Below are 23,489 nucleotides of genomic sequence, written 5' to 3'. Positions count from 1 at the left end.
CCCTCGCCTCCCCTCCACCCCGTACCCGCGGAGGGACTCCATCTGGTCCTGGGGCGCAGTCCCTACGCTCTCCCCCACTTCCCCACCTCCTGAGGCGGGGCATCTACCAGGCACTGCCGGACCCATCAGAGAGGCCTCGAGCCTTCCTTCCTCCCTTGCCAGTGATTTTTGTCTCTGCAACCGTCCCAGATCTGACTCCCAACTTTAAACGCTTACTGTAAACCTTTCTTCATAGGGGTGTTCACACTGTAAAAATTCACTGAACTACATATTTATGTTTTTTAACTTGTGACTACAAAATATTATGTTTCAAGAGAAAGCTTCTAGAGACATTTCTTTATATGTACATACATGCGATATTCCATAAAGGACCACTGGTCATATATATGTTATTGTTTCAAGTGCTGTCATTTTTCTCCTGGTCCTTTCCTTTTTTATACTTATCCACACCGTCCCTCCATATCTTATCTCACCCCCAGGTAATATATGTATTAGTAACCTAGTGTATACCGAAGCCCTGTCCCACACCGATGTGTGTGTGTAGTATGGATACCCATACCTGAGGCTGTGATTACTGTACAAAAGCACGTGATTGTATCACAAATAGCTTTCTGCACTTTGCTGTTCTCACCCAAAAACACTTCCTGGTAGACCCTCCACATCAATGATGTATGCCCTAATTCATTATTTATGCAGGCTGTCTAATATATGGGGCATTCTCACTTTCCACCACTCTCTACACTGCTGACTTCAACACGCTTAGAGGGACATCACTGTATTCTGGTGGTTTATAAATACAGGAAAAATCCTAAGGAGCGGGACTGCCAAAGCGAAGGGTACAGGTATTTTTAATAAGTACTTCCAAATTGTTTTGTAAAAAGATCACTCACATTTCCATCTGCGACCTACCCCAGTACCCTTGCCCCTGCAGGAAGTAGCGTTTGACATGTGTGCTCATGAGCTGCCCTCAATGGAGCCAAAGCAGAAGACGATTTTCCTTTCTCTTCTTGCTATCCCTCCTTCATGGCCTATGGGGAGGAGGAATCCGGGGCCACCCAGGTCAGATGCTGGTCACCTCCCTGTGGGTTTGAGATAGCCCAGCAGCAATTTGAGAAGGAAAAAGTGGGTCAGAGTTAGAAGTGGCGAGGACAAGATCAGGGTTCAGTCAGTACAGACCCAGAATCGCCTAATGACCCTTAAGGAACGTTTCTTAATTATTGCCTCTCAGGGCACGCTGTGGTGCGGGGAACTCTTTAAGCGACATTCCCTGGACTCCCGTGGCAGCAGGCTTCCTGTTATATTCCTCCCCTGGGATGAAATGACCGGCTGGAAGGAAGAAGGAGCTCTCTTCAGTGTCTCACTCCTGCTAGTATTCCGCCAGCAGCAGAGGTCATCTCTGATTCTGGCCTCCAGCTTCTCCCAGCAGCTGCAGCCAAGCCACATCCCTCCTCAGCTCCCCCCACCCTCAAGGGTCCAGCATCAGCAGGTGCAGAGAGCCTAAGACACCTGAGCACAGGCTGTGTAGGGCCCTTCCTTAAGCCCCTGTAGTTTTGATAATGTCATCCTGGCCTCTGCTATCCCAGCCTTGGGAGGGTGCACACAGCAGGCAGCCTCTAAGAGGGCCCTCAGTGATCCCCACCTCTTGGTATTTACAGCCTTATGTAATCCTCTCTCCTGAGCAACTTGCTTTAACCAACAAAAGATGGCAACTTTGAGGGGCTTGTCACTTCCAGTTAGGTTACAAAGGATTTTGATTTCCCCCTTGCTAGGAGACTTTTACGCTTGCTGACTTTGATGAACCAAGCCACCACGTTGGAGAGACCTACCTGCTATGGACTAAGGACAACACAGAGGCAGCCGTACTGAAGGCCTCAGTCCACTAGCCCTCAAGGAAACCAATCCTCCAACAACCGCGTAAGCTCGGAAGTGGATACTTCCCCAGTCAAGCCTTCAGACAAGACCCTACCCCTGGCTGAAACCTTGACTATGGTCTCATGGGAGACCACAAAGCAGAGGACCCAGCCAAAACATGCCTGAATTCCTGGCTCACAGAAACTGTGAGATAGTAAATATGTATTAATTCAAACCATTAACATTGGGGTAGCTAACAGAAGGTGGGAGCTATCTATAAATACAAATATCTAGATTCCCTTGCCCCCTTTTTGCTCTTTCAGCCTTCCAGTGCCTAGATTATGGATTCTCTGTATTAAAGGATCTTGGAGGGTGCCTGGGTGGCTCAGTGGGTTAAGTGTCTGACTTTGGCTCAGGTCATGATCCCAGGGTCCTGGGATCAAGTCCCACATTGGGCTCCCTGCTCTGTGGGGAGCCTGCTTCTTCCTCTCCCTCTCCCTGCCACTCTCCTTGCTTGTGCTCTGTCAAATAAATAAAATCTTTTAAAAAATGAAGTTTCTTGGAATATCTAACATAGTTTATGTTTTCCTGGCAAGACCCTAACTGGTATCTACTGGGTTCATATTCATTGTTCAAGTGTTTAAGGTTCTCTACAATTTGATTCCAACCTACTTTTCTAATCGTTTCTCTCCTGGTCAGTTGACATGGAAATTCAATCCCAGTCAAACTACAGGCAGACCTCATTTTACCACCCTTCACTTAACTGGGCTTCACAGTTGCTGCATTTTTTATAAATTGAAAATCTGTGGCAACCTTGCACCAAGCAAGTCTATTGGTGTCATTTTCCCAATGGCAGTTGCCCACATCACATCTCTGTGTCACATTTTAGTAACTCTTACAATTTTTCAAAATTTTCATTATTATTGGGGCGCCTGGGTGGCTCAGTCAGTTAAGCACCCAACTCATGGCTTCAGCTCAGGTCATGATCTCAGGGTCCTGAGATCAAGCCCCGTGTCAGGCTCCATGCTCAGCAGAGTCTGCTTGAGATTCCCTCTCGTCCCCCCTCCTACTCATGCTCTCTAAAAGAAATAAATCTTTTTTTTTTTTTTAAGATTTTATTTATTTATTTGACAGAGATCACAAGCAGTCAGAGAGAGAGAGAGAGAGAGGGAAGCAGGCTCCCCGCCGAGCAGAGAGCCTGATGCGGGACTTGACTCCAGGACCCTGAGACCATGACCTGAGCCGAAAGCAAAGGCCCAATCCACTGAGACACCCAAGCGCCCCAAGAAATAAATGTTAAAAAATTTTTTTTCATTATTATTATATTTGTAATGGTCATCTGTGATCAGTGATTACAATACACTGAGAGCACAGATGATGATTAGCATTTTTAGCAATAAATTACTATTTCATTAAGGTATGTACTTTTGTTTTTTAGACACAGCATTATTGCACATTTAAGAAAATACAGCATGGTGTAAACATAACTTTTGTCCGCACTGGGAAACCAAACACTGCATCGAACTCACTTTATGGCACTTTACCGTGGCAATCTGGAGCCGAACCTGCGGCATCTCTGTCCTATGAACCACCCTTGTGCTTTCTTCCACCCACCTCTCCACAGAGCTGGTGGGGAGCGCGCGTACTAGCTGTGGCTCCAGCCCCATGTTTAAATCCTGGCTCTATCTCCTAGCTGTAAGGCCTTAAGTCACTGAACCTTCACAGACCTCACTTGGTTTATGAAACAATCCTTTACTTTAAAAAAAAAAAAAAAAAGAGGGGCGCCTGGATGGCTCAGTGGGTTAAGCCTCTACCTTTGGCTCGGGTCATGATCTCAGGGTCCTGGGATCGAGCCCCACATCGGGCTCTCTGCTCAGTGGGGAGCCTGCTTCCCCCTATCTCTCTGCCTGCCTCTCTGCCTACTAGTGATCTCTGTCAAATAAATAAATAAAATCTTTAAAAATAAATAAAAATTTTTTGAAAAGATGCTGCATCAGGTGTAGACAAATACTGGCAGAATGCCAACGTTCTGAGAGCGCCACAGACCACGGCTCCCAGGAGCCTCCCCTCGGTCTGGAATCCGCATCCCTTCCTTCTCACCCAGCCAAGTACTTCAGGGACCAACTCCTCTTCGAAGATGCCGGAGTTTTCCCTCAAACCCTGGCACAGAATCCCCACCAGGGAGCTCTGTTTCCCCTGACTTAGCTTGTGACCACCTGCAGGGGAGGGAGAAGGAGCTTCACATTCCTACTCATCTCTGCAGCCTCCCAACACCTCAGGCTGTGAACTGTGAAGGAACACATTCCGGCACCCAGGCAAAGGACTTTGGAACAAAATGTGATAAGGCAGCAGCAGGAAGACGGTAACCACGGAACAGGACAACTGTTCACCATGTTCTTCTTCTTTCATTTTTTCAGTTCAAGGGTCTGGTTTTAAATGATCTCAGCCAATACCAGAATCAAAGCCCCCTTGCCCCCGCTAGGACTCCGCCACGACTGGCCTAGCCTCCCACGTGGCTTTGCTCCATGGTGACAGCCGTGTCTAGAAAGCATACTGTTGCCTTGTGTTTTAAAAGAACCCAAACGCTTAGGTCAGAAACCCATCAAAACCAGACTTTGGGCATAGGTCCCAGACATAAATTCCTTATGAATTTAAAAAACAACAACAACAACAACCACGGTAGCAGACACAAGTCCAGGACCGTGTGAGCGCACGGCTAGCCCTACCTTCATCTCGGGGTACATGTATCGGTGGATGGAAGGCAGCCAGTAGACGGGGGGCAGGCTGCCGCCTCTCCCCGGCCCGGCATGGAGCACCCCTTTCTTGTCCTCGTAGAACGCAGCCAGATGGGAGTAATGACCAGGCGTCTCCAGCTGGTGTCTGCAAACACACGCACAGTGAGAACAGCTCCGGCCCCAGTGTTTGCCACTCACTCCCCTCGTCCCACGGGCTAGAACGCTTAAGGACAAAGTGATAAACCGAAAAGACCCCCATTCTGAAGTTGCCTCGGATGCCTACTTTGGTTACAGAAGATCCTTACGGAAAGCTCGAATGTGGGGTCTGATTCTCCCTGATGCCTTCGATCACATTCTCCTCCTTGAGGGAAACTCACAGAAGGAACACACTGTGACTACCGTCCATGGTTCTAGGGCAAGGTGTGCTCACGGACGTGTGGCTCTTCCCGGAGAACACGGAGACAGGGACAGCTGGCAAGACCCGAAATCCCCAGCTTAAAGCCCCTCGCTGTCGAGAAACCATGCTTGTTTGCTTTGTTATAGAAGACTCAGAAGAAGCTGACCCCTCGGTGTCTCAAGGGAAAACAATCATTACTGGATGTCACCAGGCCTCATATTTTCTGCATCAAGTAATTAAATAATAAGAAACGCAGAATCTCGTATTTTCCCACCCCAACTGCTCGGGCCTGCAGAAACTGGGCTGTGGGAAGCCCTGTCAACTGTCCCCCAAACCAAGAAAGCCACATTGAATCCCTGGGGCATCTGGACAATGGTGAATCCTGCCTTCAAGTGAAGCATAGGAGCATTGTGGGTACTCTGTGGCGCCATGTTGAATGGGGGTGCTCAGGGTCAAGCACAGGAGCATTGTGGGTACTATGTGGCGCCATGTTGAATGGGGGTGCTCAGGGTCAAGCACAGGAGCATTGTGGGTACTCTGTGGTGCCATGTTGAATGGGGGTGCTCAGGGGTGATTTGTCCCTCTCCATTCTCCTCCAGAAAAAAGATCTGCTGGATCCCTAACTCTCAGTACCAAAGAGCACCGTCTTTGGAGACAGTCTTTACAGAGATAATCAAGTTAAAGTGAAGTCACCGGAGTGGATCCTAGTCCAAAGGACCAATGACCTTATCAAAAGGGGGCAATCTGGACACACTGAGATACACATGAGACCACCACGTGAAGACAGAGGCAGAAGTCAGGAGTGAGGACCACCAGAGATCACCAGCAGACCACCAGAAGCCAAGAGAGAAACAAGGAACAGATTCTTCCTCACGGCCACAGAAGGAGCCAACCCTGACGCCCTGATTTCAGACTTCCCGCCTCCAGAACATGAGAGGATTCCTGCCGCTTTAAACCCCCCACTTTGGGGTACTTTGTTAGCACAGCCTTAGGAAACAAACACAGGGAGGAATACAAGGCATTACAACCCTTTTAGTCTTATTTTCCTGGTGCCCTACAACTTCCATCATGTTGCAACAATCAAGAGTCAAAATACTGCCAATCATGGTGTGATTGGAACTGTGGAACAACAATGACCATGACACAATAGGCAAGCGCCCCAATACGTCGCTGTCGGTCGACCCCAAACTTGGGCATAAACTGCTCAGGGTCAAGATTCTCACAGTCCAGCCGGGAGCCAGCTGCCCTCGAACTGCCTCCTCTCCAGAGGAGCCCCCAGCTCCCGACGCCAAGGCGATGCCGCCACCCCACACGGTGAGATCTCAGGCAAGTTACCACACTGTTCAAAACCCGCTGTTTCCCCACTCACCTTCGGACAGAGATACCAGTACCTCCTCAAGAGCCTTTGAGGGGAAAATGAAGCAGAAAGAACACCTCACGCAGTTCATGCCCCACTTTGGTCACTCACGACGCGCGGCTCCTTCCTCCCCAGCTACCCCGCAACATGTAGCCGGGCGCATGGTGAGGGCCCAACACAGGGTAAAGGGTAAAGGGGGGAGGGTAAGGCCAAGCCCCTGGAGGAGGTCTTGGGACAAATTCACGTTTAAAAAAGAAAAAAAAATCAATATCAACTACATTTTTAGAAACTTACCGCTCAGGTAAGTTCCTCTGGGGTGTGTTGGGGGAAAGGCTCTCTAATTTGGGGGTTCCTATACATTCCAATCTAAGCTTTGCACAAGAAGGCAATCCCATGACCTAACAATGCCTGCCGATGGGAGGTGGGGGCTTATAACCCTTTCTTTCACTCTTACTCGTGTGCTCCCTGGGAAACCCACGGTGCCTCAGCTCTGTTTAATTCTGAGACAATGGCAGATTCCAGATACCCTTTAAGGATGTGTGTCCAACTGAAAAAAATTTGCTTAACACAAAAGAATGCAAAGATGATTAAGTTCAAAGGTGTTTTCACTAGGATGTAATTTCCCTAAAGGAACAGGGAGAATCAGTTCACTGTCTTTTCAATACACTGTTTTCTTCACTAAAGGGGGGCTGTATCCAGGGTAATTTCAGTGACATTCTTTATTTCCTAGGTTGTGGATTGGATGCCCCATTGATGGTCTTTTCTGTTTGACTACCTTAAAATGCTATACTTGGGGATGCCTGGGTGGCTCAGTGGGTTAAGCCTCTGCCTTCGGCTCAGGTCATGATCTCAGGGTCCTGGGATGGAGCCCCGCATCGGGCTCTCTGCTCAGCAGGAAGCCTGCTTCCCCCTTCCTCCTCTCTCTGCCTGCCTCTCTGCCTACTTGTGATCTCTGTCAAATAAATAAATAAATAAAATCTTTAAAAATAAAAACAATGCTATACTTGAACTGGCTTTCTAAAGAAAAGCTCACTACATTAGAGAACCTTAGAAAGCTAGTTTCCGGAGCCTGTCCTCGGACAGTCTCAGAGATCTCTGACGGGCGGAGTGAAACAAGGCACTGGTATGGACAACCACATATGAGCATGGGCATAGAACTGACAGTTCCAGGTCAATGTTACAACTGTTGTACGAAAGCCGCGAAATGTAAACCCACTGGAGATTTTGCAACAGACAACACTGATGAGTGAGCCGCCATACCAAGATAACCCGAAAGGTACTGAAGCAAGGTTGAGAGCTGGGAGGTGTGTTGAGCTTCAGAGATGGGCAAAAGGGGACCTTCCGGGTGATCTTGTCTCTACGGATGCCTAGACAAGGAAGTACCACACCAAAATGCAGGCTGAGCCATCTATGCAGAGAGTCCAAGGGATAGGACTTCGTAAACACTAGAGAACAAGGCACATGGTATATGCTAACTGATCTGAAGCCTCAGGCAGGTGTCCCGGCCAGATGGAGAGCTCCCTGCAGGGCCAGAGACACGGGGCTCTCCTTAAGCCCAAGCCCCTTCGCAGACAGAACATAAGCTCCTGTGACCACGCGGACGCCCACTGCGGCTAACCCTGCCTTCCCCTACACGCCCCGGTGATGATGCATCCAATGTCAGAGCCAGAGATGCCTCTGCGGGATGGCTACCCTGCATCGCTACCCTACCCCGGTCTGAGCCCGTCTGTCTTCTGGATTCACAAGTACAGAAAGACAGGCATCCCTTTTACTGCTGGGGTAGGTACAAAAGGTACCACCTCCCTGGAGGGACGCTTGCAATCTGGATCACATTGTACACTGCATGTACTGTCTGACCCCGTGACTCCATCTCTAGGAGTGTGGCTCAAACGACTGTATCTGGATATGAACGATCATTTACCTACAGCGATGCTCATGTTTCCAGGCGCAAAATATAAGAAATAACTGAAAAGGGGCGCCTGGGTGGCTCAGTCGGTGAAGCAGCTGCCTTCAGCTCAGATCATGATCCCAGGGTTCTGGGACCGAGCCCCATATTGGGCTCCCTGCTCCGTGGGGAGTCTGCTTCTCCCTCTCCTTCCCGCCCATGCTCTGTCTCGCTATCTCTGCTGCTATTTCTCTCTCCCTCTCAAATAAATCTTTTTTTTTTTTTTAAAGAAACAACCTAAAAGCCCAATGGCAGTGATATAGTTAAATAAATCATGATACATCTATACACGGAAATGCTTGGAACCACCATGATGCTGAGAACTATTATGCATGATATTCATGGAAAGGTTACACCATATCAGCTCAGGCATTTTAGATATTGAATGACCTTGTATTTTTTTATTGTATACGTATTTATTTACATATGGGAAAAAAGTCTAGAAGGATATAAATGTTAATAGCAGATATGTCTGGCTGGTGGGATCATGTTCTTTTTATTTTCTTGAGCTTTTCTCTTTTTTTCAGTCTTCTACAATAAGTACATGGTAATTTTATATTTGGCGTTTTAAACTTCTCATTACAGAAAATTTTAAACTTATACAAAGAGTAGAAAAAAGAATATGAAGCCCCATTACCCATCACTTAGCTTCAAGAATGATTAATATTTAATCAACACGGTTATACCTACACCCTATCCCCCTACTGCCATTCTTCTTAGAATACTTTAAAAGCAAATCCCTTATCCTAACATTTTACCCAGAAACACTTTGGTATACATCTCTAACTGATAAAGTCTATTTAAAAAAGAACATAAACACTATGCCATTATCTCGCCTAACAAAAATAATAATGAAGCCCGAATATAAATTAATACCAAGCCCATATTCAAATGATACCAACTGTCCCCAAAAGGTTTTACAGCTGGCTGTTTGAATCATGATCTAAGCACAGTCCAGAGATCTGGTAACGCGTTCTAAGTCCCTTTTATTCTGTAACACTCCTCCTCCTTTTTCTACTTTTTAAAAATTATAAGGTACTTCTCCAATGTCTTCTGATTAATAAGAGCTAGTCACAGAAAGGACTAACTAGAGAGATATTGAGGCCAGGAGTTGTGGAGGAAGTCTAGTAAATAAATTTGGGGTGTGAAAAATAAGAATGGATAGAAAACACAGACTCAGTGTTTTCAGAAATCAAGTCTAGTTAATTTAGACACAAGTCACAGCTGTAGTCCAATACAGCTCCTGCCTGGGCCTGGGCTTACCTCAAATACTCTCCTCCCCCCTCACACCCTCACGTAAGTCCCTCCTCTCATGTCACCTCAAGTCCTCTGTAATCACCAAGCTGGAAAACCTTCCTAGCTGTGACTGGAAAGCTAGGAGCCATGAAAAGATAAATGAATTCAATGAAGAAAAACATGATAAAAGGTAATATGGAAAGATGAATGACGGGGCACCTGGGTGGCTCAGTCAGTCAGTTGGGTGTCAGACTCTTGATTTCGGCTCAGGTCATGATCTCAGGGTGATGAGATCGAGCCCCACAGTGGGCTCCATGCTCAGCATGGAGTCTGCTTGGGATTATCTCTCTCCCTCTCCTTCTGCCCCTCCCCCGTTCACACACACACTCACTCTCTCTTTCTCTCTAAAATAAATAAAATCTGGGGCACCTGGGTGGCTCATTCGTTAAGCATCTGCCTTCGGCTCAGGTCATGACCCCAGGGCTCTGGGATGGAGCCTCACATTGGGTTCCCTGATCAGCGGGAAGCCTGCTTCTTCCTCTCCCACTCCCCCTGCTTGTGTTCCCTCTCTGTGTCTCTCTCTGTCAAATTAATAATAATAATAATAATAATAATAATAATAATAATAAAACAAATAAAATTTTAAAAAAAGATGAGTGACAAAGTGGAAAAATATTTTCAATTTATTCCACAAAGAACAAATCTCCCTACTACACAAAGAACTCCTAGAAATTAATAAAGCCAATAATCAGAAAGAAGGAAAAAAAAAAGAAAACTGGACCAAAGGTTAGACATGGTTCACAGAAGAGGAAAAACAAGTAACTCAAATATAAAGGTGCTCAATCTTACTCACAGGGAAAATGCAGATTAAAACTATACTCACGTACCTTGTTTTACCCATCAGAATGCCAAAACTCTCAACATTTTGTTTTTGTGTTGGCAATGTTGGGAGGAAACAGCACTGTCCTGCATTACTGGGGATATGCAAAATGGCACCATCTTTATGGAAAGCAATTTGACAATATCTATTACAATTATAAATGCCTCTTCCTTTTGAACCGCCAATTTCATTTCTGGAAATTTAAGGTATACATATGCTGTTCACACGTGAAATGATACTTGTGCATAGGTATTCATTATCCTTAATAGCAAAAGACTGGAAATGACCAAATGTCCATCAATAAAAAAGACTTGATAAAGAAAGTGTGGATCTTCTCTGTAGGGCACGTACAAAACTGTGAGACATGATACTCTCTGTACTGACAGGAGAGTATGATCTCCTAGATATATTATTGATCATTGAGAATGGCAAGGTACAAAACGACATGGTTAACTTGATGCTCTTTCCATGAAAAGGCAGGGGGGATACAGAATATCCATTTGTGTTTGCATTTTATAAAGACAGAGGAGAAATTAACAGTAATTACTGGGATTACTGGATGGATATGGGAACTGGGTGAAGGCTGGGTGAAGAAAGTTCCTTTCTTTTTTTTTTTTAAGATTTTATTTATTTTAAAAAGACATCATGAGCAGGGAGAGGGGGAGGGGCAGAGGGAGAGGGAGAAGCAGGCTAACCAGTGAGCAGGGAGTCCATCTCGGGGCTCGACCCCATGACCCTGGGATCATGACCTGAGCTGAAGGCAGACGCTTAACTGACTGAGCCACCCAGGTGCCCCTAGACGTTTCATTTTATGCCAGTGGTAGAGCCTGCCACTCTCTTCTTCCATGTGTAACAGACCTTTCTGATTGTGGCTTGTCACACAGTCACCTCATTAAGGACCACAACTGCCAGACTTCTTGCTACCAGGCGTGGCTAGGAACGAAGAACTGGGTGATGGCGTGTAAGGAGAAGGGATGTGTTTAACTTGGGGTATTCCTGTGGTTTTTCCTCTTCCTGCACACCAGAAGTACATGACCCGATAACGGTGGGTCCACTTCCACCATGCCGATGAGGACGATGCTCTAGGAGATAGGAGCAGACAGGATGGAAAGCCTTGGGTCCCAGGATGACCAAGCAGAACAGAGCCACCTACCCCCCTGGATGGCTTGTCCCCCTCCAAGGCGGTTGTGCTAGAAAAGCCGTACGTCGGTCTCCTTCGAGTCACTATATGTGGGGTTTCTCTGCTGTAGCGGCTTGCCTGTACTCTAGCAAAAGCAGAAGATGGCACCTGGAAATGAGTTACCCCGTATCAGAAAAGACACTGTGGGCTTTGGCTCAGCAGCTGGCAAGGGAAGGTGGTGAGAAGAGGTGTTGCAGGCCGGAAAGCTGGGAGCTCTTGTTCCACTGTCACAAAAACTTGTTAGAACTTCAGTAATTTAGAAGACAGGCCCTGTGTCACTGGAACTTGTAATTTCAGGGCAAGTGGTAGAAATAAAACGCTGATTGCTCCTGATGGAGAAGATGCAAACAGGTAAGAACTGACTGCTTCGCAAGCTGAAATGGAAGGAGATGCAGCCTAAGGGCAGTGTGTCCTGAAGAACTCAGGAACTCAGGACTCCAATTATCTTGGGATCCCATAGGACTGGAAAAGTCAACTGCTTTTGTACCCCAAAAGCAGAAGAATTTCTCTCAAAGGGACACGTGGGTAACTCTGTCAGTTAAACATCTGCCTTCTGCTCAGGTCATGATCCCAGGGTCCTAGGATCGAGCCCTGCATCGGGCTCCCTGCTCAGCGGGAAGTCTGCTTCTCTCTCCCTCTCCCTTTGCCTGCCGCTCCCCCTGCTTGTATGCTCTCTCTGACAAATAAATAGAATCTTTAAAAAAAAAATTTTTTTTTCTCTCAAAGATTCTATGAAAGTCTCTAGTTAGGAGTAGAGTCACAGGAGTCACGTCCATTTGCAAAGATCAGATTTCAGGTGCAGCCTCAAGGCCGTTGCCATTAAAATGAGGAAAGGATGGAGACGCCAAGAACAGACACAAGTAACTAGTATGTCGTCCAGTGACTTAAAAACTAAGACTCCCAAAGAAATCTTTGGCAGTGGATACTTTTATCTGGAATGGACTCGAAGCAAACAGACCAGAAGACTATTCAGTTTTTGAGGGATCTGTATTGTCACATGCCTGGTCTATAAAAGCCCATGACTTCTCGATCTTTAAAGAAACCACTACACTCACAGACACACTTCAGTGGGAAATGTGTTCTCCAGCTATGCAGCCTCGAGAAGATCACGTTGGAGAGCATGCCTGCTTCAGAAGTGTTACAATGGAAAATGGACAAAGAACCTCCTAGAAGGCAAAGCCAGGAGCCACGGAGGAAAATGGGCAAGGGGGCTGTCAATAACAGAACCAGGGTTCCAGCAAGGAACACACTGCTCTGCCAGGACAAGAAGCCTTTGCAATCCCTGCCCAGCAGAATTTCACTATCATTATGGACTAACAGCGGCTTGGAGTTCTCATCTTTCCTTTTTCCAAATAGGAATCGGTACTGTCCACCTTTTTATCCCCTGCAAAGATTTATTTCTTTATTTGAGAGCGAGAGAGAGTGCACGAGTATGTGCAAGTGTGAGCCAGGGAAAGGAGCAGAGGAAGATCTCTCTCTTAAGCAGATTCCAGCTGAGCAGAGAGCCAGATGTGGGGCTCGACCTCACGACCCTGAGATCATGACTGGAGCAGAAACCAAGTTGGATGCTTAACCAACTGTGCCACCTAGGCACCCCCCACATTCCACTTTTTATATTGCATTTGGGAGGTGGGGAGTAAATAGACTTGTCTACTCTTTTGTAGGTTTTCAGGGTATGAGGAACCATGTGCTGATCTAATGATTGGTCTTATACCACACAGAAATCCTGGATTTTAGACTAGAAGCATTAAATGGATGAGCCTCTATGAGGTCTCACTTGGGGTGTGGGGAATGTCCTCTACATGTGGGAAGAAGAGTGCCAATGGATACTTGACTAGTGAAAAGGGCAAACTGAGGCAGGGGCTGCTAATTTTGCCCCAAAGTCCATCTGTCCCTTTTTCCTGTTTGCAACAGTATCACCAGATTTTTAACTGGTCACAAGGTCACCAACCTAGAGACTACCTCTTCCAGTCTCCTTTCCTGTTAGGTGTGTCTTTTGATGGAGAAGTTGACAATGGTGAGTGAGAAAAGATGATGCAATTTCCAGGGGCTTTCCCTCCTCCCTCCGGTATAGACGCAAACAGTAGTGCTGAACAGCTTTGAATACAAACGTCTTAGAATACAAACATTACTCTTAGGATATGATAGAACAATCTGAGCAAAGAAGTGTGGGTCCCTAAACAACCGTAGGGAACAGCAGGCTTCCCACCTTGAGCACCTGCCTACCACAGACTATCACATCAGAAAGAGTTTTCTACCTTATTTGAACCACTGTATTTTGAGGCCCCTGGTACTGCCATTTAGCTAGGACCCTAACTAATAATAATGCCATCTTTTAATTTTTAACAGTTGAGCCATGAGAAAATATTGTCTACTTGGGGAAATTAGTTTTTTTCAAAAGGAATAACAATTTTTTAAAAAGTGTCAGGATCCCAATAAAATTTTTTTTAACTCCATAATCTTACTTCTGAGACACAAAACTGAGGAAATATTTCAAAAACAGAAAAAGAGATCTAAATGAAGGTGTTCTCCACAGTTCCAGAGTGCAGAGGAGCAATTAAAAAAAATTAGAAACATGCTAAGTGCTCAACCCATAGGGAACAATCAAGAAAATTTATGGAACAACTAGCATTACAGAGTTATTAAAATAATCATCAAAATGACAAATACAGAGGGTGAGGCAGAGAAAACATATGCCTAACCGGTGCATAAAAGAAGGAAAAAAAATGCAATGGGAAAGTTGAATATTTTCTTACAGATGGTAAGTTCCCAAAATTAAAAATAAAAGGCATATCTCTAGATCAGAAGGGACAAACCATCCCTGGAAAGAAAGTTCAGACACTTCATGAGTTAAGAATCTATATGGATCTAGAAATCAGAGACTTTTCCAGACAACGAGTATCAGAAGATAGAACAGCAATATTTACAGCATCCTGAGAGGAAGAAGGAAAGATTCTAGAACCTTCTAGCCATCCAGAGGAAAGGTGACAGACACATGTGATTAAGGGCTCGAGACCTCAAGGAAGGCAGCAACCAGGATCCTCTCATGGGGGACAGAATAAAGCATCTGATGGACTTGATGACAAAACCCAACCAGCCAAGAACAAATCCAGTCAGGAGCTGGGGAACAGGGCAAGCCACAGCCAAGCTGTGGCCATGGTGGTACACATGGAACCGAGATTGAAGAACAGTGGGAAGCAGGACTGTCGAACTAAATATAGAGTAAGTCTCACCATATGTAAGAATTGAGATGTGAACTAGGGCAGAGGAGCTGAGAGGTGGTAGATAAGATGGCCGACTACGTCCAGAATCGAGACACTGAAAACCACCAGTGATGCTTATGCTGAGTATATGTTATTTCTCAACAAAAATAGGAATGACACACTATTTTTGTGGTTTTCATAATCTTTTTCCTTAACTTTGAAGGAATCCTTCAAGAAATAATGTAAATCATGGCAAAAAAAAAAAAAAGGAAATAACCAAACATCCACTGGACGTTTGAGAATTCCTTCAGTTCCACTATTCTTTTCCTTTGTACTCTGTAAGGAAGATTAAATTCAATGGATTTCAAACCAGCCCGCTATGTGATAAAATTAAATCCTCGTAAAGCATTAATCCTATTTTTGTAAAACTATTTCTCTTTTAGACTGGCATTCACTGAATATTCATAATGGAGATCTTGGTGTTAAAATTTAGAATTTTTTTTTAAATCATGTGTACTTTTATATATATTTTAAAAAATAAGCTTTTCCCCATAAACAACAAATTTCATGTTCTTTCAAAGATGACCAAGAAAGATTGTTATATAAGAAAATTAAGAAGATAAATTTTTAAAAATATGAGGTATAAAAACATATGTAGAGTCTGGTGCCAAGTATATAATTTTTATAAGTATACATACATATATACCAGAAAAGAGACAAATGTGCCAAAATTTTAATAATGCTTCAGGAATTAGGGATAGATTTCTCTGTTAAAATCTGAAATGAGGAGCGCCTGGGTGGCTCAGTGGGTTAAAGCCTCTGCCTTTGGTTCAGTTCATGATCCCAGAGTCCTGGGATGGAGCCCCGCATCGGGCTCTCTGCTCAGCAGGGAGCCTGCTTCCTCCTCTCTCTCTGCCTGCCTCTTTGCCTACTTATGATCTCTGTCTGTCCAATAAATAAATAAAATCTTTAAAAAAAAATCTGAAATGAAATTAGAGTAATAAAAAATGTATAAAATCATGAATGGTTTCGCTGCTTCTGTTAAAAATTCCTTTCTGTTTACCACAAGTGGTAATAATAACCCCAGATAATAAAGGATTACGCTTAAGAAGAGTTTATAGAGTCTGTCTGCCCACCAGGGGCAAGCAGGTATTTCCTGTGGTTTAGGGTAAACAAAGATCAGGTAACTGTCAACAGATTATGTCATTAAACAAAACACAAGCTGAAGGCAAACCCATCCGGCTTTTCCTGCAGCAAGAAGAATCTTTAGGACAGAAAGACCCCCCCCTCTGAGGCATGAAATGTGGCCATGGATGTCCATGGAAGGCCATCTGCTGCGTGGGCACACAGGCTTCTCTTCGGAGAGCTCCTCACACATGCCCCCCCCACCCCTGGGCAGGTGGGGCGTCCCTGTGGCCTCCCCACACACGCACGTAAACCACGTACCGAACCTGGTTCTCCAGGAAGTGCATGTACCGGTAAAGCAGGGTGTAGGACGGAGACAGGATGCCCACAGACTTCATCCGGGCGCCGCGCTCCAGCTCACTCTCCACAGGCATGTTGGCGAAGCAGGCCAGGCCGAAGAAGGGCCCCTTTCGGAAATAGCTAGAAGGGACCCAGTGTGTAGCGTGGATCACCATCAGGGAAATTTTGTTCAGCTTCGTGTTCTAATTTGAGATGCAGTCCCGAGGAAAACAAGTAATGCAGTCCAGGGCTCTACCTGACGAAGCTCGGCCTGAAGATGATGTTTTCAGAACCACAGGGGAACACTGGTCCAAGCCACTCAACCCCAGAGATGCGACAACCGAGGCGCAAGGAGATTATGGAATGCACCGACGGTCATCCAGCGGGATCCAGGACTTGACCTCTGGCAAGCCTGCTGCTCAACACCCCAACCATGGACAGATCCCTCCTCCTCTAGGGCAACACAGCTCATGCCATGAGAGGGAACCAAAACAATGATCCCTCTTCGGGACCATCTGGAACGGAACTGTTTTATGAGCATAAACCACATTGATTTTTTTCTTTTTTCTCACTTCCTGAATCCTGACACTTTTAATGGGGCACAGGACCAGAGCTGTCCTTTACTCCTTCCCCTTTCTCACACTTCTATCCGGGTTGCAGCCCAATGAGAAGATTCAAGCTACCTCGTTCTTCATTACCCTGATGTTCTAGCTGTCTGCTCCTTCTCACACCGATCTACATTACACAGGACTATCATCTGGCCTCAATTAAAGCTGGAATTTCAAGTTTGGGGACATAAATGTCTTAAGGTAACCCACACTGAACTGAAAGTCCACTCTTTCAATAAAGCCAAACCTCAAGAGAAGTCTAGTGTTTTCCTAAGAGGGAGAGAATGTCTGATGGTTCTTAACTTTCGGGGGTCATGAAACCCACTGAGACTCTAATGAAAGCTGGGGACCTTCTTGATAGAAAACAGATATAAACACAAACTACAGGTATACTTTCAGGGCCTTTCCCCACACCTTTGGAAGCCTCTTTTATGAGAGCCCTTACTCTGAAGGGAAATGATGTGAGGAGAGGAAATGGTACACGGAAGACTGACATTCTGAAATACTTACATGAAGTCAGACTGAATTTTATGGGACCCACTGGCCATAGACTTGAACTCAACACCTTCAAGGTCAATATCTTGAGGTAAGCACCATTCCACCATGTTTCCTGTGGGGGAAGGAAGGATCCAAGTTAAAAGAAAGTCATTTGAAGAAGAGGGCCTTGTGCAGGAGCTGAGGGCATACAGCTGCCCAGTAAATGCACTGCTGACTCGGCCACCAAGATGCTCAAGTGGGTCATCTCATCTGCCACCCACATGCTGGCAGAGTCCCCCGGTTACTCCAAAGTGCCAGGAGACGGGCCTTGAAGAAGCCTTCCATCTCCGCCTTGGGATGGGCACAGACTCCCTTCTAGCACGGATACGGTCTTTGGTGATGTCATTCTGCTTCATTACTTCTGAACCTCCTTCCTTTCACGGCCTCACTTCCAAGGGCGTGTTTTTACCCTCTCTCCCCCTTTCCTTTCCTTAACCCCCCGAGATCTTGCTCCATCTTGTCCTTCTACAGCTACTGAATGACAAACCTCAAACTCTGTACTTTGAGTCACATTTTCATTGACTCTTTGTAGCATTTGAGAGTTCCTCAAAGATTTCTTCCTCGGGTGCCTGCGTGGCTCAGTGGGCTAAGCCTCTGCCTTTGGCTCGGGTCGTGATCTTGGGGTCTTGGGATTGAGCTCTGCATCAGGATCTCTGCTCAGCAGGGAGCATGGACCTCTTTGCCTACTTGTGATCTCTGTCTGTCAAATAAATGAATAAAATCTTTAAAAAAATTTTTCTTCCTCTTTTCCCTTGATTCCCATGATAGACTACTACTTGGGTTCTTTCCCTGCCTCTCTGATCTAGGTAGCTGTTTCCTTCCTGAACTCTTTCTCCTCTCTCCCCAGGTGAGGCCCACATCCTAGATTCAGCCACTGGTTCTTTGCTTCCAGAACCTTGGGGCTCATTCTCTCTTCATTAATTACTGAGTTTCTACTGAGCTAGATGTTGGAGCTACAAAGTCAAGTAAGACATAGCCCCTGACCTCAAAGAGATTAGAGTCCAGAGAGAAACAAGGAGCCCAAATGATTACACTTCCGGGGGATAAACACCATGATAGAGGAGAACATGGGATTTAGAATGAAGCGGTCATGAGCATTCATCCGACTGAGGCAATCAGAGACAGGCACAGTTAACACTGTTACCTAGAACACTACGGAATCTTTACTACTATTTTCTCGTATATTCAGAAATTTTCAAAATAGAATACTAAGCTACGTGTGAGATTTCACTTTTATTTTTTCCTAACAGCCTTACTGAGATACAATTCACATACGGTACAGTGCACTCACTCAAAGCCCACAATTCAAGGGAGTTGTGTAATCATCACATTTTCAACTTTCTCCCATTTTTACGTATGAGGAAATGAGACATTAAGGAAACGTGCTTAGTCACCCCTAACTAGCTGAGCGGGCACCCTGAAGGGGCTGTCAGTAGTTAAGGGGCCTGGCCTGGACCCCCCTGCACAGGGCTAGACCAGCCCCCTGGTGGCGGACGGTGGTGTAGCCTTGGCTTCAAGGCTTGGTTTTGCTACAAGCTATTGACCCTTGGTAAAACCTCTTGGAGCCTTAGTTTCCTCATTGCAACGGGAGGGCAATTCAGGAATCGAGGAGGCCGACTCACCTGTAAGATCGCTCCCAGCTACTTAATTCCCAACTTAAATGAAGGGAAAAAAATAAATTCCCGGGCAAGGGATATGATTTCCCTGAAGACAGAGGTTTCCCTCTTGCTCTGAGCACCTGGCACAGGTCTTGATGTTCCTCATGGACCAGCCTTGGCCAGGTGCAAGAGAAAGTGTGAAATGAGCCCTCCAAAGGCAGAGAAGGATGGGAAGAGGTAGGGGGGCAGGGGCGGGGGCAGCGGAAGCAGCAGGCCTTGGGATGGTCTGCCCAGGAGTGGGTGGTGGGCCTGTGAGGGTAAATGGGGTGGCGGGGACTGTGGGATTTTATTTCAGAACAAACTTTCATAGGCATTAGAATTGCCATCAGGAATGCAGCCAGCAGGCCTTACAGATCACTGCTCGGAGCATCAGAGAGGCTGCACGTCCCATCTCCCTACAGACGATCCAGTCTCCAAACATGGCAGACATCACAGAGGGTTATCCAATCCCATAGTCACAGCCTCGGAGCTTTCAAATAGTTTACTTTCAAGAGAGGAATCATGAATCTAACAGTGAGCTAAAACAAAAAGCCTGGAAAGGGGAATTAGTATTTTATAAAACAGGCTAGAATGATGTTGTGTGTGTCCGGGTTAAAAACAAGAAAAAGCACAGTGCACTCTGAAAGAGGGGTGAACTTGGGGATAAAGGTATCCCCATCCTTCCCCCTTACCATCCAGGTCTCCAATCTCTGGGGTTCAGGGGCTCTTTGCCTGTGGAGTGCCTCAGGACCCCCCCAAGGAACTTAAAAAGGGCTGGGGCTGACCCCAGAAATACTAGATCATGGTCCCTACCCTCGTGCCATGGAGGTGAGTCTGCTGGTGAGCTCCTGCTTTGGCCTCTGTGCCCACGGCCTTAACCCTTCACAATGGCAGCCCATGGCTGGCCTAGGAAGGTACAGCCTGGGACAGAGCTGCAATGCCCCTCAGGTAGACTCTGTCATCTTCCCTCACAGAACGTGCTCCTTCCCATACCTGCTGCCTTCTCTCCCTACACTAACTTCATCTCTTTCCTCCAACTCGAGGAGGAAATGGCCCGTGACTGCTCAGCAACTTGTTAAAACTTTAATTTGACCTATAAACTTTTTTACTGCAAGTAGAGGAGTGCACACAGAAACATCGGGCACCTCACGTGCACTGTTACTCATCTGCAGGCCACCTCGATTGGGGCAGGGTCGAGGTGCAGCCAAGCCTATGAGTGCTGGACCCACCCTCCCCTGGGTCCTCTCTCACCATCTCTGACTCCTAAGCCAGGTGCATGTTTGGTTCCATAATGAAGGGCATCGGCTTCATCGGGACACCCACAGCATTAAAGCTGGAGGCCGACTGACCGGGGTCTCAAGAGTTCCAGCTTCTCTCCATCTTCCCAACCATACACACTCTCCTCTTCCGTAACTGCCTGCCCAGTAGAGTTCAAGCTCCATCATTAGGCAGAAAGACCGCAGCCTCACACAGACTGTCCACCCAGCTCCCACGACTGGGTAAGATCAAATTCTTGCAATAAACCCCTTCAGACATCTCCTAGCGGTTCTGTTTCTTTGATTAGACTTTGACTGACATAATATGCACACATGTCTGTTGACAACACCCCTAGGAGTAGAACTACTGCAAAAATGTCTACATCACTGCAGACGAAGAAACCTTTAATCATCCCCAAAGCGGCATTTTCCAAAGCTTATGCTAATAGGGCTTCTGTGAAAAATAAAACAAATTAAAAAAAAAGGGATTTCAGCCAAGTTATCTTAGGTTAAACAAGGATAGACATATTTCTTTACTGCAGAACTTCTCAGAGGCTTTAATAGGTTACTCTGCATTGTGAATTTCTGAGACCTTAACGTTTCCAATTTTTTTTTTTTTTTTGCCCAATAAACCTATTTTTAAGAAGCATCTTAAGGAACTAATTTTATAGAAGGCATTTTTTTTTTTAAAGAAAATATGCTAGTATTCAAGGAGGTGCAAGTTGGCCTCAGTACCCACTTTTCCTTTCTTACAGGGAATAGAATACCCTCTATTTAGCCAGGCATGTGGCCTTGCAAATGACAACTGTTTCTCAGTACCTTCTTGCATCTAGGTAAGTCTACAAAGGTCGGTTGTAGCCAGTGGGATCTGGACAGAAGTGAGGGGTCTAGTAGCCAAGATCCTCACAGGGTACTTTCTGTCTGCTCCCCTTCCTCCATCCTGTGCCTGGGATGCAGATGTGGTGACAAGCCATCACGAGTCTAGGTCCCCGGATGAGCCCATGGATCAGAGCCAGTCTGCCAGCCCCAGACCAGCTACCTCCTGTTGCATGACAGAGGAATCAGCTCCTATCTTGAAGAAGCTGCTGTTAATTTGGGTCCCTGGGATTCACGGCCAATTCCACGTGTTACTCAATACCACTGACCTGTAGAATAAAGCCATCCCTCAGCCTGGTTCTCAAAGCCACTGTCCTTGCTCCACTGTGCCTGTCCAATCCTCACTGCACAGAAACTCAGAGACTCAGATGGAGGGAAGGATATCCTGGGAGAGACATTCTTAACTTCTAGATGGATGCAAGTCCCTCAGGGGAAGTTCCATCAGGGGTGGCTGGTGGATCATGGAATGGGCTCCACAACATGGCTCTGGGCACAGTTCTCTCTACCTCGCAGGGAGGACGCCTCTGCAGACACACTCCTTGAATGAGAGGAAAGTAGATGAAGCTACTATGGTCCTTACCCCTATCTACAGAATCACTGTCTAAGATGTCTCTCCATGGGAGACGGGACTTCAAGACAGGAACTTTGCTTGTTTATCTTCAGATCCTAACACAGAACACTGCTTAGTGCAGGACAGGATGGGTTTTAATAATAATAATAATAAAAGAAAGAAAAAGAGCTTTATTGTGGACAAGCTTTTTTTTTTTTTTTAAAGCTCTTTGTTGAGCTAATGTTAATCACCTTAGGGGTAATGATACTGTGGTTATGTAAGAAAATGTTCTTCCTAGAGAGTTTATACTCGAATTTAGGAGTAAAGTATCGTGTCTGCATTTACTTCCAAATGGCTCAGGGGAAAAAAAAAGTTATCTCTGAATACAGTCTGTTCTGATATGATGCTTGCTGAATTAGAAATGGAGAACAATGCTGAATTAGAAGTGGATAACAATCTGACCATAGGAAGCCCCACATTTCCTTATGCTATAGATCCAATGCAATTTCAACCAAAAATCCCAACAAGTTATTTGTGGATATTAAAAAAAATTAATCCTAAAGTTTATATGGAAAGGCAAAGGCCCCAAATAGTCAACACAATACTGAAGAAAAAGTCGGGAAGACTGACACTACCGAATTCTAAGACTTAGTATAAAAAACTATAGTAATCAAGATGGTAATTAGACAAGATAAACAGATCAAGGGAACAGAATACAGAGCCCGGAAATAGATCCATGCAAATACAGTCAGCTGGTCTTTGCCAAGGCAGCAGAGGCAATACAATGGAGAAAGGATAATCTTTTAACAATGGATGTTCACAGGCCCAAAAAAAAAAAAAAAAAAAAAAATCTAGACACAGAGATACAGACCTTACAACTTTCATAAAAATTAATTGAGTACAAATAGTACACCTAATTGCAAAATACAAAAGTATAAAACTTCTGGAAGGTAACACAGGAGATAATCTAAATGATCCTGGGTTCAGCAAGTTTTTAGATACAACACCAGGAGCACAATCCATGAAGAAAAAATTGAGAAGCTGTATTTCATTAAAATTAAAAACTTCTGATCTGTGGAAGACACTATTAAGAGAATAAGAACAAGCCATACACTGAGAGAAAATATTTGTAAAATATTTTTACAAATTTTTACAAAACTTTAAAAATTTTAAAAATTATAAAAATTTTTACAAATATAAGATATTTGTAAAATATTTGTAAAATATAAAATATTTGTTAAAATATTTTACAAATATGTTTATAAAATATTTGTTAAAATATTTTACAAATATGTTTGTAAAATATTTTACAAATACTTTATATTTATAAGTATTTAAAGCCTGATAAAGGCTTAAATCCAAAATAGCCAAAGATTTCCTAAAACATGGGGTAGCTGGGTGGCTCAGTGGGTTAAAGCCTCTGCCTGTGGCTCAGGTCATGATCCCAAGGTCCTGGGATGGAGCCCCACATCCGGCTCTCTGCTTAGCAGGGAGACTGCTTCCCCTTATCTCTCTCTGCCTGTCTCTTTGCCTACTTGTGATCTCTGTCAAATAAATAAACTCTTAAAAAAAAAAAAAAAGATCTCCTAAAACACACTGAGAAAATATAAACACCGTATTTAAAAAATGGACAAAAAAAATCTTTAACAACATGTGTGTATGTATATATACATATATACATACACCTATATATACATATATGCGCCTTCTGTCTCAGGGTCATGATATTGGAACAGTGATCTCACCAAACAAGATATACAGATGGCAAATGAGTATA

General features: G+C 45.1%; 1 protein-coding gene across 2 annotated transcripts in view; it reads right to left on the bottom strand.

Annotated features, from left to right (window-relative positions):
- Positions 1-23,489, bottom strand: part of DENND11 (DENN domain containing 11) — a 51,135-nt gene that overhangs the window by 18,959 nt on the left and 8,687 nt on the right. For both annotated transcript variants that reach the window (XM_032867449.1, XM_032867442.1), the window contains exons 2-4: positions 17,367-17,466; positions 16,231-16,389; positions 4,578-4,731 (exon numbers count right to left, since the gene is read on the bottom strand). In XM_032867449.1, the coding sequence (XP_032723340.1) occupies positions 4,578-4,731; positions 16,231-16,389; positions 17,367-17,466 (413 nt within the window). The remainder of the gene's footprint in view (positions 1-4,577; positions 4,732-16,230; positions 16,390-17,366; positions 17,467-23,489) is intronic.

This window comes from Lontra canadensis, unplaced genomic scaffold (genome assembly GCF_010015895.1).
Source record: "Lontra canadensis isolate GAN:19392208 unplaced genomic scaffold, GSC_riverotter_1.0 scaffold2, whole genome shotgun sequence".
Taxonomy (NCBI): domain Eukaryota; kingdom Metazoa; phylum Chordata; class Mammalia; order Carnivora; family Mustelidae; genus Lontra; species Lontra canadensis.
The sequence above is the reverse complement of the archived record's forward strand: the minus strand, read 5'-3'. Positions and strand labels throughout refer to the sequence as shown.